General features: G+C 56.5%; 3 protein-coding genes across 3 annotated transcripts; 2 read left to right on the forward strand and 1 right to left on the reverse strand.

Annotated features, from left to right (window-relative positions):
- The first annotated feature begins 5375 nt into the window (after nucleotides 1–5375).
- On the forward strand, nucleotides 5376–6763 carry LY79DRAFT_176974 (uncharacterized protein). The gene has a single exon (XM_060551265.1). It carries the CDS (start codon nucleotides 5607–5609, stop codon nucleotides 6372–6374), a length of 768 nt encoding a protein of 255 aa, XP_060414960.1. The 5' UTR covers nucleotides 5376–5606; the 3' UTR covers nucleotides 6375–6763.
- A 145-nt stretch (nucleotides 6764–6908) lies between these two features.
- Nucleotides 6909–10990, forward strand: LY79DRAFT_579200 (calcium-translocating P-type ATPase; the record flags this gene model as incomplete). The annotated part of the gene is made up of 4 exons (XM_060560008.1): nucleotides 6909–6987; nucleotides 7105–8358; nucleotides 8412–10007; nucleotides 10068–10990. 4 exons carry the CDS (start codon nucleotides 6909–6911, stop codon nucleotides 10988–10990), a joined length of 3852 nt encoding a protein of 1283 aa, XP_060414961.1.
- Nucleotides 10991–12068: 1078 nt separating this feature from the next.
- Nucleotides 12069–14935, reverse strand: LY79DRAFT_658850 (P-loop containing nucleoside triphosphate hydrolase protein). Its single transcript, XM_060562731.1, has one exon. The coding sequence runs from the start codon at nucleotides 14832–14834 to the stop codon at nucleotides 12183–12185; it is 2652 nt and encodes an 883-aa protein (XP_060414962.1). The 5' UTR covers nucleotides 14835–14935; the 3' UTR covers nucleotides 12069–12182.
- Between the last annotated feature and the right edge of the window lie 47 nt (nucleotides 14936–14982).

Raw genomic sequence — 14982 nt, forward strand, 5'->3', positions numbered from 1 at the left:
ACTTTGAATTAGGCCGATTTCCGAGAAAGCAGTGGACAAACAAACTTTATATATCGTATAGAAAGACGGCCTCGGGCTCGCTGTTCTCCCGCAGTCGCAGGAGGCAAGGGTTTACCGCTCGCGAGCGGTGCTCTGCGCATCACGTCACGAACACCAAGTCGTTTTGGGGTCTGAGGATGGAGTACCGACTTCTCCAGGAATCTCGGGCAGCTCTTGTCGGCTAGGGGTGTGTTCCCATAGTGCCGGCGGGCGAAATTGAGGCTACCGACCCTGGATTCCCTGCGGCCTCATCCGACCGACTGTCAACGGGGGCGTGTGTGGTTCCTGGGCTCTGCTCCCCTGGGAAATGGAGGAGCCTGTATCCGCCCGATGGAGCTGTTCATCAGCCGTATCATGGGGCTATGTTTTGAGGCCAGCGAGGGCGCCGAGGGGCTCGCGGAATTTTATATACGACGATCGAGCATATCTCAAGGAACGCTTTTCGTGTGGGTGGGCTCGAGCTCCGGGGACATGGCTGAAGTTTTTCAACAATACTCATGTCTCCAGGCTAATTAGACATGATTCGAGGAAACATGAACCATTGAAGAATACCGCAGACATGTGTTCTTCACCAAGCGCAGGGGTGGAGGTATTTTCACTTTTTTTTTTTTTTTTTTTTTTTGAAAAACTATCAAATGTTTGACCTTTGTCAGAAAGAGGGTACAGTGATGCGGGTGCTCTTGTATTAACTAGGAGGATATGGATGTGGCCTTGGGTCTGCGGACAAACGACCCGACGATGAGGCGGCTACGCTGAACGCGGTGAGGCAAAGGTATCAGCCATCTACGCGGCCTCCTGCGGCAAATACAATGTGAATCTTGGAGGTCGCCTCTGGAACCCAAATTGCCTGTCTCCGGTGGGTGTATCTAGCTTGACGACCTGTATTGAACAAGCCAGCTGCTCCGGAATCTCACGAAGGGGGGGCGATTTGATAGAGAAAACAGGAAAGAAAACCTGGCAAACGATAGGTGACCAGGCATCTCCCACCAGTCTACTTGAGAGACTGTTGTCTAACATAGAATGGATAAAGCGATTGAGGATCGGAATACATGACGGCTGGTGAGGTTTGTTGATTCCATTCAATGAACTCAACATGACTACCTTGACAAGACGATAGTAGTTGCCCGGAAGTGAACATTTATACGTAGATTACTACACATGCAATGCATATGCAATACATCTATCAATCGAGACCTTAGGTTGGTGGCCCGCGCAGTAGGGTCCTTTGTATAATCACAACGGAGAACTCTCTTGTGGAAACAACCTAAAACTCTCTACAGGACTGGAGTCCCGTGGCACCGATAAACCCTTCTACAGTCCTCATCATTCGACCCGGCTAGCAGACAAAGCACAAACCCTCCCCTCAGCACTGCCCCCACCTTCAACTGTTGTCCATAGGCAGCCAGGCTCGCAGGGTTTGCCTTCAGCCCCATCGCGGCCAGGGCAAGGCTCTTCTGAGAAGCGGGCCGCGACGTCGCGAGGGCGTTGGTGAGGACGTCAACACTGGCAGGCCCGCCGAGGGTCGCGGATAGCATGTTCGGGAGGGAGAGAGAGGGAGGGGGATGGAGGAGGCCTCGTAGGCGATGCCGCAGTCTTAGATGTGGGTCTTGGCTTTGCTCGCGGCCGCGATGGTGATGAGAGAGGAGGGATGCGCTGATAGGAGGGGAGGAGACGGAGCGGGCGAGGGCCACGACTGCGGTGGTTAGGGTCGCGGCTGAGCTGGGTCAACATACCCGAGAACGATGCCACCTCCTACGTCCTGAGACCATCTAGGCTGAAATCGCATGGTATTGGGAGGGGGGACAGTCAGGATCGCCGAGCCTTAAGGTGGCGATGTGTCTAGGTTGAAACGGATCTTGGCAGAGCTCCGTGACAAGGAATCGCCTCAGGATTGAGGCTGTGGTGATGAGCGCAAAAAAAAAAAAAACAAAAAAAAAAAAAAAAAAAAAAAGAGGAAAAAAACCGACCTCTGCAATTGAAATCATTGCATACGGGTGAGTATCCTTTTTTTTTTTTTTTTGTATTACCAAGATGCATTGGTAAGACGTAACTTTTAGTGAGATACAGCGTAAGAAGGATTCTGACGAAGAGCGAGAAAGTGCACACATGAGGAAAGGGAACCTAGCATGAACAGCAGAGTCGGCAGATGATGTGCAAGTTATTCAAAATCTCACGACAACGAAGGGCATATACGGTCATTTGTGGGAAGCCTCGCGATGAATGCCCGCCGGGTCGGGCCCCCACGGCCACGAACACCGGGGGCATTGCCCCGGATCGGAGACCGGCAATTGTGGAGAAGCACACGAGCAACGCCGGCCAGCTACGGGTGGGAGGTCCGGAACAAAGGGGGGGGGGGGCAACATCCTGACCCGCGTCGAGGAGGGGAGGAGGGGAAAAGGTATTGAAACGGGACGTGCGTGGTGTATAATGGGAACGGGATGAGCCGGCTCTGCGCTCATCTCCGCTCCATCGAGGCGGCCTTGCATTGACAGAATGACAGAGTGATCGGGGAGGCAGGTTAGTCACCTGAGCTGCTGCGCCATTGCCAAGACCGAGCCGGGTGAGAAGCGATTTGCTGGCTTGTGGGAGGGAGAGAGAAACTATGACGAGCCACGGTTGTTATTGTTGGGGGAGGGAAGCCTACTCGCGCCGCTGGCACTGGAGGGGCGGGAGGTTAAAACAACAAGAACAAGGGAAAAAAAAAACCAGACGAAGATCTTGCTTCGTGATCGTTTGTTTCTTTGGGTTTCCTTGGTTCACAGGCGTTGGCCTCGGGCTTGGCGGGGGTCTGGCTAACAGGAGCAGCAAACAGGGAAGAAGAGACGACACTGGATTGCGCGAAGCGGCGGGCGACTCGCGCATGGCGGTCGGTCCATTAGTCTTGGCTGCCACGGTGCGGTGAGGCTGTGCCTCCGTTCGTCCAGGGAGACAGACTTAACGTAGTACGTGTGAGTGAGAGTTGAGTTTTGGTCCTAGAGTCGGTGAAGAGGGAGGGGAAAAAAAAAAGAAGGTTGTGGTGGGTTAGTCACAAGGGAGGCTTGACCGCCCGGGTGCCCGCCGTCGAACCATCCGTATGGAAACACTGGAACGAGGCTAAGGAGTTGAGATGAGGATGGGATGGGAGAAAAGGCGAGTGGTTGGGGGTTCAGTTCGTCGCTACGGCGAAAGGGGTTGTCAGCTTTCAAGGCGGCCGGAGCTCGACGTCAGAGGAGAAGACTGGCAAGACGAAGGAAATGGAAGATGGTGTTGGGCTGTTAACCTTTTTCCGTGCAGACTGTGGAGAGGGGGGAGGGGAATGAGGGATGGATGGGCTAAACTAATGCAACAGGCTATCAAAACAAAAAAACGCAAATTGGACAAGTCTTGGCATATCACGATACTGTCGGAGACATGCACTGGCATTCGTTGGAACTTACCGTCCCCCCCCTCTCTTTCTCTCACACACACAAGCAAAGCAGCAAGCAGCCATCGGGAAGATCATGTTTTGTGTGGTGGTGCACCTGGACACTGGCCGGCAGAATGAATGTCTTGTCCATATTGCTGTGATTTGATGATGTCAAGGCCGGGCTTGGCATAGAACCCGAGGATGACGGAGTGAGACGACTAAGGGTGGCAGTGCAGCTGCCCTCTTAGTCTTCCCGTTCCCTTTCCAAGGCCCTTCCTTGGCCACAGCATCGCAATGTTATCTTGCTCATCAAATGTTTTGCCATGTGTTGGAGCTCCGAGCTCCGTAGTCATCGACCTTTTCGGCGACAGAGGCCCAGTCCCGTCCGTCCGTCATCCATCATCCATCCACCAGAACGCTGCCTCCTCTCTCCACCTGCGGTGGTAAACGAATGGGCCTCGCCGCCCTTGTTTCGTTTGGACTTGTTCCGGTTCGCTGTCGCCAGGGTGTCGCCGGGTCCGGGAGCTGGACGCCCGCCCTGCTTCGGGTAGGACAGAAAAGCCTACGCTACGGTCTCAGCGGTGAGCACCTTTGCCGTGAGGGATGGGTTGGTTGCCCTGGCCCATTTCTCGCGTCCAGAGTGGGATGATTTGACGATTGCAGCCACACGTCAGTAGTGACCAGTGGTGAAATGCATCCATCCATCCATCACTGACCATGTCAACCCAACCCAACCCGACCCGACCCGACCCCTTCTGCATCCTGTAGCGCATAGCGACGTGTGAAGCACGGGGACTTGCTGTGTTGTGCTGTGCTGTGCTGTGCTGCATCCCTCAGCGTGGTCACACACGTGGTGGGAAGCTTCTGATGACATCCTCGGGATCACTCATGGCATATGCGCTCGCTCTGTGCGAGTGATGAGATGAAATATGCCCAGCCAAGGTTTTCGTCTGTTATTATTTCATCTATTTTCTTCTTCTTCTTTCGTTCAAACCCTCCCCCTTCTCTCCCCCATCGACAAAAATACTCACTACGCAACCCGTTGCAGTCTCGAGACATGCCGGCGGGTGCTGGACCGCTGAATCGAGCTGAATCACAATCAAGCAGTCGATCCTTTCTTTCTTGGCTCTGGTAGGTTCCTGCCAAGAAGGGCCGGACTTGTGGCTCACCTCACTTCCGGAGCCGGCGGCCTCCTTTTCCTTTTTTATTTTACTTTATTTTGCGTTGCCCAAAGCACTCAAGTCGGGACCGCGCAGGGGAGAATAAAAGTAATGTCTCGGCGTTTGTGTCCCATCCAGTCACAACGTTCAAGGCGGATTGTCAGTCCGTTGGGCTTGGAGCGACCAAAGCTCCGTGGAAGCGACAATCGGGCGCGTAGTGACTAGGGGCGGGATAGCCTATACCCCGTCATCCACCTCTCACCTCGGTGAAACGGTGCTGTGCGGATGCGTCTTCTTGGCGTATGGTTTTGATCAGTCGAAATGAGAGAGTGACATGCGAAGTCAGGTACAAGTGCGCATTCCGGCTTGTCCAGGTAAGGTGTAGGGATCGACGGAGGGCCGATGAGGCGTGGGGAAGGATGAGAATGAACGAGGAGAGGCAGTTAGAGAGAGAGATAGAACGAAGGTCTCCCCATATCCAGGCGACGACCCAGCGGGATGATTTTATTCCCCATATTCAATGCAACTCCACCGTAATTCAAAGACATGGCTTGGCGCTTCACCTCCCCCTTGTTGCTGGCTGAACTCCAATGCATTGCCAACGAGGACGCACCGATGCCAGACGAAGAAACACCCGTGTGTTAAATTGAGCTGAAGGATCTTCCGTCGCTCAGTGTTTGAGTGAGTGAGTAGGTGAATAGCAAGGCAGAGAAGAGCAGCCGGTCAGCCAGTTATCAGCGGTTCCAAGCCTGGGTTCACGATTGTTTGACTGTTCGGCTGTTTGACAGCAGTGGTTACACTGGATGGATGACTACCGGCCGCTGCACCTTTACGTACTGGACGCCAGCAGTTTCTTGGCAAGACTAGAATTTCTTGCCAAGCCAACTCACGGGGGGCTGTGTAGAAAAGCGCATGTCCTCAGTCTCCTGTTATTCACCAGAGCCAAGCCTGACTAGGACTGGGACATTGCCCAAGCCAAGCGAGAGAGGACAGGCGCCCTAAGAGTAAGAGGCGGGAGTGTAATGGCCAGTATCATGTACCACACCGGTGGGTGGCATTGCATGAAGGTGTTTCCTTTCGCCCTCTCTCTCTCTCCCTTATTGTTTTGTTGCTTCCTGTCATCTTGGTTGATCTCGAAACAAGAAAACAGCAGCGCCTTGGGCCTTGTGCGCGCGCTCATTTCGTCACTCTCACTCTTGCCCTCACTCTCATGCTCACTCCTCTCTCACTCACTCACTCATAATATATCTCTCTCATCGCATCATCTGCGTGGCCTGGGAACCGGGTTCTTAACCAAAAGTCTGACCTGCCAACAAAAACCCCCAGACTCAGTCCCACGTATCTTTCTTGTCAGGCAAACTTTATTTTCCCCTTCATATCCCTCGCACCTTGTTGTCATCTTCCCTCGCCTTGTCGAATCGGAATCGCCACACAGATATGGAACACACCACCTAAACGGTATAGACACCCACGACCGAGAGGGAATAACGAAGAAAGAGAGAAAAAAAACTCAACTGCCTACACAGCCCCCCTTCGATAGTCCATATGAGGAGGCAACAACGACATTGAGACTCCATAGTACCCAGCGGGCCCCCTTTCTCCAGGCGCCTACGATCGTCCACGTCCGTGACTGTACCGACACGCCCCTCCCAAAATCGGCAGGCATCGCATCACACATCACGCATCGCGCATCGCTGGCACCAATAATCTCTCCAATATCTCCAGAACCCGACCTAATCAGCCACTTTCTCTCCCTCCCTCTCTCCCTCTCCTCTCACGTCGGGCCCTGACTTCACTTCAACGATATCGCGGTACACTCCATAATTCGTTCCATTGTAATCCATCTCTCCTCCCTCCACGCTCTTCTCTCCGTCCGTTTCAACAACACTAATCTATCTACACAGCCTCCCCCAGAATATGCCTGGTAGGCCTCACGGGTTACACTGATTGCCACCTGCGGGCGTTCATCAGGTCGCACTCGTCGTACCCTATTTTTTTCCACTTCGCCCTCGTGGTATCCCAATCAGCCGTTCTTTGTTTGCACCCGCGCAACCAAATTCCTTTCGGGCCGCAGACTTACAACCAAACAAACTACTTACCGAACGCATCTGCCAAGCAGCACCGGCCGACCGCACATCTCTTTCTTCGAAAAAGGGAAGTGGGAAAAAACAAAAACAAAAAAACAATAGCTAGACGGATTGGGTCTGATTTTTCTTACATTGCTCTATTCCGCTTCGCCACTTCTTGAAACCCACCAAACCAAGAGGACGGCGACCAGACGATAGAAATACCACGACACACAGCCAGACCAAGGCATCAGCATCATGCCAAGGGATAAATCGCCGCGGACGCGGTCACGAGCCCCTACTATCACGCTCGATACATCAGCCGTCAACGAACAAGGTATGACGGCGTGCTACATTCCAACCTAATTCTCAAGATTGGCTCCGGGGTTAGAAAACAAAACTCTGTCGAAATTGCGTCTGGCTGGGCCAGCTAACCATCGCATCTGATTTGTAGGAGAAGAAATTCACAACACTTCGTCAACACCGTCCTCAGATAACGGCGATGAGGTCAACAATACGTTGTTGGTGCCGACGAGAAAGTCACGCTCCCAGTCGTGGGACTCCAACAACACGACATTGGCCAAATCCAAAACCAACGAGGGGGCTGACAAGGGTTCCCCAACCATCCAGCATTCAGGCTTCCCCAAGGGCTATGGCGGTGACCCCGACGACGCTCTCGCACCGAACCCCGGCGAAGAAGCTTCTTTCCGCGTCGACAACAATCCGTTTGCCTTTACGCCTGGCCAAGTTTCAAAGCTTATCAACCCCAAGAGCCTCGATGCTTTTGTCGCCGTCGGTGGCTTGGTAGGCTTGGAAAAGGGTCTGCGTACCGACCGGCGCGCCGGTCTGAGTCTCGATGAATCAAAGCTCGACGGCGCAGTCAGCTTCGAAGAGGCCGTCGCCGCCGGCAAGAAGCTGCCCTCGTCTTCAGAGGCGGTTCCGACAGATGCCCTGCAGCAGGAGGTGGACCAACATGCAGGGGGCAGCGGCAAGGGATTCGACGACCGGAAGAGGGTGTTTGGCCAAAACCTCTTGCCCGAGAGGAAGTCGCTGTCGCTTCTGCAGCTCGCCTGGATTGCTATGAAGGACAAGGTTCTGATCTTGTTGAGCGTGGCAGCCGTCGTCTCCCTGGCTTTGGGATTGTACCAGACCTTCGGCGCGACACATCATGGGGACGAAACGGCCAGGCTTGAATGGGTTGAGGGCGTGGCCATCATTGTCGCCATCACCATCGTCGTGGTCGTTGGTTCCCTCAACGATTGGCAAAAGGAACGCCAGTTCCGCAAACTCAACCAGAAGAAGGAGGACCGCGTCGTCAAGGTCATTCGATCCGGAAAGCCTGCCAATCTCTCGGTGCACGAAGTCCTGGTCGGAGACGTCATGCTCTTGGAACAGGGAGACATCATTCCCGTGGACGGCGTTTTCATCGACGGCCACAACGTCAGCTGCGACGAGTCGTCCGCCACCGGGGAGTCGGACCTTATCAAGAAGGTGCCCGCGGATGCAGTCATGAAGTCGCTGTACGAGGAGGAAGCGAACCCTAAGAAGCTGGACCCATTCATCATTTCTGGAGCAAGAGTCCTGGACGGCGTTGGTACATTCTTGGTCACTGCCGTTGGACAGAACTCTAGCCACGGCAAGACCATGATGTCCCTCCGTGACGACCCTGGGATGACTCCTCTGCAGCTCAAGCTAAACATTCTTGCGGGTATGTTTATTCCGTTCCGCGTCGAGAGCATCCGTAATTAAAATGATATCCAGGTTACATTGCAAAGCTCGGCAGCGCTGCCGGTCTGCTGCTTCTCGGCGTCCTAACAATCGAGTTTCTGGCCCATCTCCCCCAGAATAATGACAGCCCGGACGAAAAGGGTCAACGGTTCTTGCAGATTCTCATCACCTCGATCACCATCATCGTCGTTGCAGTTCCCGAAGGTTTGCCCTTGGCCGTCACGCTGGCTCTGGCTTACGCCACCAAGCGAATGACGAAGGAGAACAACCTCGTTCGCCATTTGCAATCTTGCGAGACTATGGGCAATGCCACCGTCATTTGCTCTGACAAGACTGGTACTCTCACGGAGAACGTCATGACTGTCGTCGCCGGAACTCTGGGTACAGGCAAGTTCCGTTTCGCCGCCGGCGACGATCGTGCCGATGCCAGCGAGGACGAAGTCCAAGTGCATGTCACCGGAGGAGATCAGAAGACGAAGAGCGCGCCCGTCAGCGAAGTCACCATGTCGAAGCTCTCATCAGCCCTCGACGACGGGTTCAGAGACCTTATCAAGCAGTCCGTGGCCATGAATACCACTGCATTTGAAACGGAAGAGAACGGCAAGCAGGTTTTCGTAGGAACCAAGACCGAAACTGCGCTGCTCGACTGGGCCCGCAAGTGCTTCGCCCTCCAACCGATTGCCATCGAACGCGAGAATTGCCCTGTTGAGCAGCTATTCCCTTTCAACTCGAAGCGAAAGGCCATGGGTGCTGTCGTGCGTCTGCCCAACAAGAAGTACCGCTTCTTCGTCAAGGGTGCTCCCGAAATCCTTCTGGGGCAGTGCTCCCACGCCGTCATCGACCCGACTAAGCCCTCCAGCACCACATCGATGGCTGCGGAACAGCAGGATGCTATCCGACAGATCATCACCGACTACGCCCGCCGATCCCTCCGCACGATTGCCCTCGCCTACCGCGACTTTGAACAATGGCCGCCAGAGCATGCTCGCAAGGAGGAAGGTTCTGAAAACGTCGAGTTCTCGAGCATCTTCAAGAACCTCAAATGGTTGGGTGTTGTGGGCATTCAGGATCCCGTCCGAGCCGGTGTCCCCAAGGCTGTGGAGGACTGTCGCACCGCTTCCGTGTCTGTAAAGATGGTCACGGGTGACAATGTAGAGACCGCGAGAGCCATTGCAAGGGACTGTGGCATCTTGACAGAGAAGGGCAAGGTCATGGAGGGTATCGAATTCCGCCGTATGGATGATCGTGAGCGGGTCGCCGTTGTCCGGGAGCTCTGTGTGTTGGCTCGCTCCAGCCCCGAGGACAAGAGAATCTTGGTCAAGGCTCTGAGAAGCTTGGGCGAAGTTGTCGCGGTCACCGGAGACGGAACAAATGACGCACCTGCTCTCAAGTCTGCCGACGTTGGCTTCTCCATGGGGATCACCGGAACGGAAGTCGCCAAGGAGGCTTCCGACATTATCTTGATGGACGACAACTTCTCGTCCATCGTCAAGGCCATGGCCTGGGGCCGCGCCATCAACGACGCCGTCAAGAAGTTCCTGCAGTTCCAGATCACCGTCAACATCACCGCCGTCGTCTTGACTTTTGTCACCGCTGTGGGGAGCGAATCCCAGGCGCCCGTCTTAAATGGTAAGTTTCACTGTCCACAAAATCTTCGCCCCGAACACCTCATTCTAACTTTTTTCGCAGCTGTCCAACTGCTTTGGGTCAATCTTATCATGGATACATTCGCCGCCCTCGCGCTTGCGACCGACCCTCCTACCGAGAGCATGCTTCACCGAAAGCCCGAGGCCAAGACGGCTGCTCTGATCAGCACACCCATGTGGAAGATGATTATCGGCCAGTCCATTTACCAACTCATCGTCACCCTCATCCTGCATTTCGCTCGCCCGGCTGGTATCAATAACTACCCCGAGGCCCAGCGCAGGACGCTCGTCTTCAACGTCTTCGTCTTTATGCAGATCTTTAAGCTCATCAACAGCAGACGCATCGACAACAAACTTAACATCTTTGAGGGAATCACCAAGAACTCGCTCTTCGCCGTCATGATGGCCATCATGGCCGGCGGCCAGGTCCTCATCGTCTTTGTTGGAGGTGCCGCTTTCAAGGTCGAGCCCCTCAACGGACCGCAGTGGGGAATTTCCATCGTCTTGGGTTTCCTTTCGGTCCCCGTCGGTGTGCTTATCCGTCTCTTCCCCGATGCTGCCTTTGAGGCTATTGTTAGGCCTTTCGCTTGGTGCTGGTCCAAGATCCCCAGATGGCATCGCAAGAAGAAGACGGAAGACGAGGATGCCGAGGCCTTGGGTGGCGTCAAGGATGCTCTGATGGAGATCAGAGACGACTTGGCGTTCCTGAAGCGCATCAAGGGAGGACGAATCAGCCAGATCAGCGAGGTGATCATGAAGCCTCGCGAGTACCGCGAGAGAACGCGCAGCCGGAGCGGCTCCAGGTCTTCCAGCCGGCATAACAACACGGCGATGAAGGCCGCTCTAGGCATGCCCGGTATCTTGGCTGCCAGTGTCGGCGGGCTGTCACCCGTTGACCGACCGGTGTCGAACGAGAGCCGGCCAGCCGAGAGAGGAAACGAACTCGATGTGCCGCCCCGGACTTGAGATGTCCGGACCGCCCAATCATTTACGGGTCAAAACAGTCCCTCCCCCCATTACGCATCCCACCTAGCCACATAAGGAAGGGTCGGGCCCATGTTCTTGTTTACCAGAATCGAGCGTCTGTGTGCTTTTCTTTCCCCCAACTCAGCCATTGCTCATGTTATGACTTACCCAGGATCGGCCAGTTGAACCAATGCCGAATTGTATTCTCTTGTTTTTCTGCTGCTGTTTGGCCCGGCCGATCAAACAATACGGAACCTTTCCCATTTTTGAGCGAAGATAAGAACATTTCTTCTGCTGCATGTGCAGCTTTTGTACGATATTCATAAAATAAGACACAAACAACCAATGTATAGACCGCCGATCGCTTGCCAGGCTGAAAATATCAAAAGCTAGCAGTAGTCAATTCCAAGCATACCAAGTCTTTTCCCAACGGTACTGTTCCTTTGTGCGTGACCAAGTGATGATCCCAGCTACCGGGGTTAGTGGAAGGCGAGACGGATAGGAGCTGGGCTGAAAACGTTGCTTTGGGAGTTGTCGAATGGTATCTAGTTACGTCTTTGGTGCTGACCGGCGTGCACTCCTGGCTTCGAGTGGCCTGGGCAATGGATAGGAGAAGGGCCGGCGAGACGTCGTCTTGAGCTGAAGCGAACACCAGCAGTATATGTGGTCCATCACGCCATCTCTTATCATGCGTCTATATGTCACATGGCACCCTGCCAACGGCGAGGAACGATTATTTTGATGGGGAGTGTGAGGCGCTGGTGTGGCGAGAATAAGATTGCTTTGATTTGATCACTTTGGTTCCCTTTTACGGATCTCGTCCAACAACTGAATATCGACGACAACCCAGTCAGTACATGAAGAGCTGGCTGGGTATGTAGAGCTGGCTCAAGATTCCAGGGCGATCTATAAATGCCGATTCTGAGCGGTTATGCATGTTACTTCCGTCTAGGGATGACACGTATTCTGAGGGGCGGCACGGCAAAGTTTGAGTTAAGCAGAGGGTGCATTGCATTATAACGGGACTCGGCGCGAGTTTCTGCAATACTGGCTAGAGATATGGTACAGACGTCTGGGTTCCGGCTTTGCCTGAACGCCTCAAGATGGTATTGTTTTCTCCCCCACCTCTTTTTTTTTTTCTTTTCTTTTTTCTTTTTCGCAAACGTCGCCACAGACACAGGAGAAAAGGGCTCTACCTGTGCCTCCTCGCCTCGCCGGCCTCCTTGCCCAGCGCCTCGAGCGCGTCCTCGTACTGGCGCACCCTCTCGTCGCCGAAGCCGCCGGCGTCGGGGTCGCCGATGCGCAGGCGGTCGACGCGGCCGGCGCGGCGGATGCCGCTGCTCGGCTTGGCGATCTTGCCCCAGAACCAGCCGCTCTCGCCGTCCTCGACGAGGGTCCACGCGGCGCCGGCGCGGCCGGCGCGGGCGGTGCGGCCGACGCGGTGGACGTAGCCGGCGGCGCTGGCGGGCAGGTCGTAGTTGACGACGTTGTCGAGCAGGGGCAGGTCGACGCCGCGGGCGACGAGGTCGGAGGCGACGAGCAGGCGGAGGCGGCGGCCGGCGAAGGCGCGGAGGGCGCGGCGGCGGTCCGACGTCTTCTGGGTCGAGGTGAGGGTCGCGATGGAGGGCGCCAGGGACGGCTCGAGGAGGGCGATGAGGCGGGAGAGGCGGAGGGCCGACTCGTTGGACTTTGTGAAGATGAGGGCCGTCGTCGTGAAGAGGGTGCGGGCGGTTTTTGTCTTGGGCGTGGCGGCGGCGGCGGCGTCTGAGTCGTCGTCGTCGTCCGAGGAACTGTCAGAATCGGAGTCGGAGCTTGTGTCTGAGTTCGAGTCGGAGCCGGCGTCGGATGAGGTGTCTGACGAGGCGTCTGACGAGGACGTGTCGTCGTTGTCCTCGTTGTCCTCGTCGTGCTCGGCGGCGGGCGCGGACAGCGCCTTGGTGGCGGTCTCGGACATGAGGTGGCCGCCGAGGAGGAGATCGATGAGGTAGAGCGGCTTGAGGTTGGCGTCGTGCACTCTGATGGCGGACTCCTTGAGAAGGGTTGGCAGGGTGTGCTCGGCGATGGGCGCGGAGCCGTCGGCCTGGCTGCCCTCGAGCACGATGAGCTGCGGCCGGCGGAGCTGGAGCCCGCTCAGCAGACTCAGGTCCCGCGTGAGAGTGGCGCTAAGGACGATTTTGCGGACGACGCCGCTGAGGTTGGAATCGGGGAAGTCGCGGGCGCTGAACTTGTTGGTGCGGAGCTTGGGCATCACGACGTCGAGCCAGCCCTGGAAGCTCTGCGCGAGGAGCTTGTCGGCCTCGTCGACGACCAGCCAGCGCACGTGGTCGAGCGAGAAGCCGGGGGTGAGATTGATGTGCTCGACGAGCCTGCCGGGGGTGCAGATGAGGACGTCCACCTTGGAGGTGTAGTCCACGACGTGGTCCGGCAGGGAGCCGGCAGCCGCCGCGTCCTCGGGGCCGGCCAGTGCTGTTGGCTCCTCGACGTCCATCCACGCCTCGAGTTCCCGCCGGCGCGCCGCGCGGTAGGCTTCCGGGTCGTACCTCTCCCCCCTCTCGACCAGGGCGGCCTGCTCGTGCCTCAGCTGCTGGCTTCCGATGGAGATGCCGATGCGCACCCTCTTCTGGTCGCGGCCGTCAAAGGCGCCGGCGCAGAGCTCAAACACCTCCTGCGCCTGCTTGACCAGCTCGCGCGTGGGCAGGACGACGAGCGCGCGCAGCCGCGTGACGGCGCCCTGGCTGATGTCCCGCACGACGGGGAGGGCGTACGCCAGCGTCTTGCCGGAGCCGGTGGCCGCCGCGACGAGGAGGTCGCCCTGGCGGTGCTTGCAGGACGGGAGAAGCAGGGGCACGGCGGCCGTCTGGACGGCGAACGCGTCACTGAAGCCCTTGGACTCGAGCGCCCGAGCGGCCTTTGGGTTGATACCGATGTCGGCGAACGGCGTCCGCGTGTCCGGGGCGACGCGGATCGGGGCGGCGAGCCAGTGCGGCAGCGTCTCGTACGAGGGCTTGGAGGTGTCGAGGGAGGCGGGCTCGGGCTGCGGCAGCGGCTCGAGCCCGTGCTCCTCCACCTCTTCCGCCGCTTCTTCGTCCACGTCCATCTTCTCGGGGGCGCCGGCCGGGGCCGACTCGGCGGCCTTTTTCAAGTACTTGGTGGCCTTGGCGAGGACGGCCTTGTGCCGCGCATCGACTTGGTCTTCCTCGCCGTCTCCGCTCCCGGCGTCGTTGCGGCCCTTCTTCTTTTTCGACTTGTCCTTTTTGGGTCTGGGCCCTTCTGCGCCGTCTTCCTGCGCTGCGGTTTCGGATTTAGAGCCTTCTGACGCGCCCTTCTTCATCTTCTTCTTTCCATCTTCTCCCGTCTCTTGTGATTCCGTTTCCCGATCTGCCTCGTCGCGAGTGTCCATTTCGTCACCGTTGGCTGGCTCGCCTCCTGTGGGTTCGTCGTCTTGCCTCGAGGTCTTGTTCTTCTTGTCTTTCTTGGACTTCTTGGGTGTGGCCGCATCTTCATCCGGCGCAGTTCCATCTTCGGATTTCCTAGACTTCTTCTTCTTGACTTGCGTCCCCTCCTCCTCGGCCTCGGCCGAGACCTGGTGCTTGCGCTTGGTCGCCGGAGATAGGCCGTCGGTGTCCGCCGTGATTACATTCGCGAGGGAAGAGCGGGGTTTCGAGCTTTTTGAAGGGACGAATCGTGCGTAGGGGCTGGCTGTCGAGCCTCCGGATACGAGGCCGTCGTCAGCCGGGGCCGAGGAGGATTCCGGCGCCGATGGTGGTGGCGGAGGCGGAGGTGACAGCCCGGCAGGCTTCGGTGCCTCCTTGGTCTTCTTCGAGGGAACGTAACGGGCGTACATTTTGTCGATTGGGCACTCGCGACCCGGAAAAAGGAAAAAAGAAGAAGCACAGTCACCTCTTTTGCGCAAGCGGTTTCTTACAAAGCGAGGCTTGCATGGTCCATATTGGAGGGGCAGCTGGCGCATCCAGAAAAAAAGTTGGCCGGCT

This window comes from Colletotrichum navitas, assembly GCF_030913465.1.
Source record: "Colletotrichum navitas strain CBS 125086 chromosome Unknown LY79scaffold_24, whole genome shotgun sequence".
NCBI classification, from domain to species: Eukaryota; Fungi; Ascomycota; class Sordariomycetes; order Glomerellales; family Glomerellaceae; genus Colletotrichum; species Colletotrichum navitas.

Excerpts from the sequence above, each read along its gene's own strand:
- LY79DRAFT_176974 (XM_060551265.1), top strand. The coding sequence starts at position 5,607 with ATGGCCAGTATCATGTACCACACCGGTGGGTGGCATTGCATGAAGGTG.
- LY79DRAFT_658850 (XM_060562731.1), bottom strand. The coding sequence starts at position 14,834 with ATGTACGCCCGTTACGTTCCCTCGAAGAAGACCAAGGAGGCACCGAAG.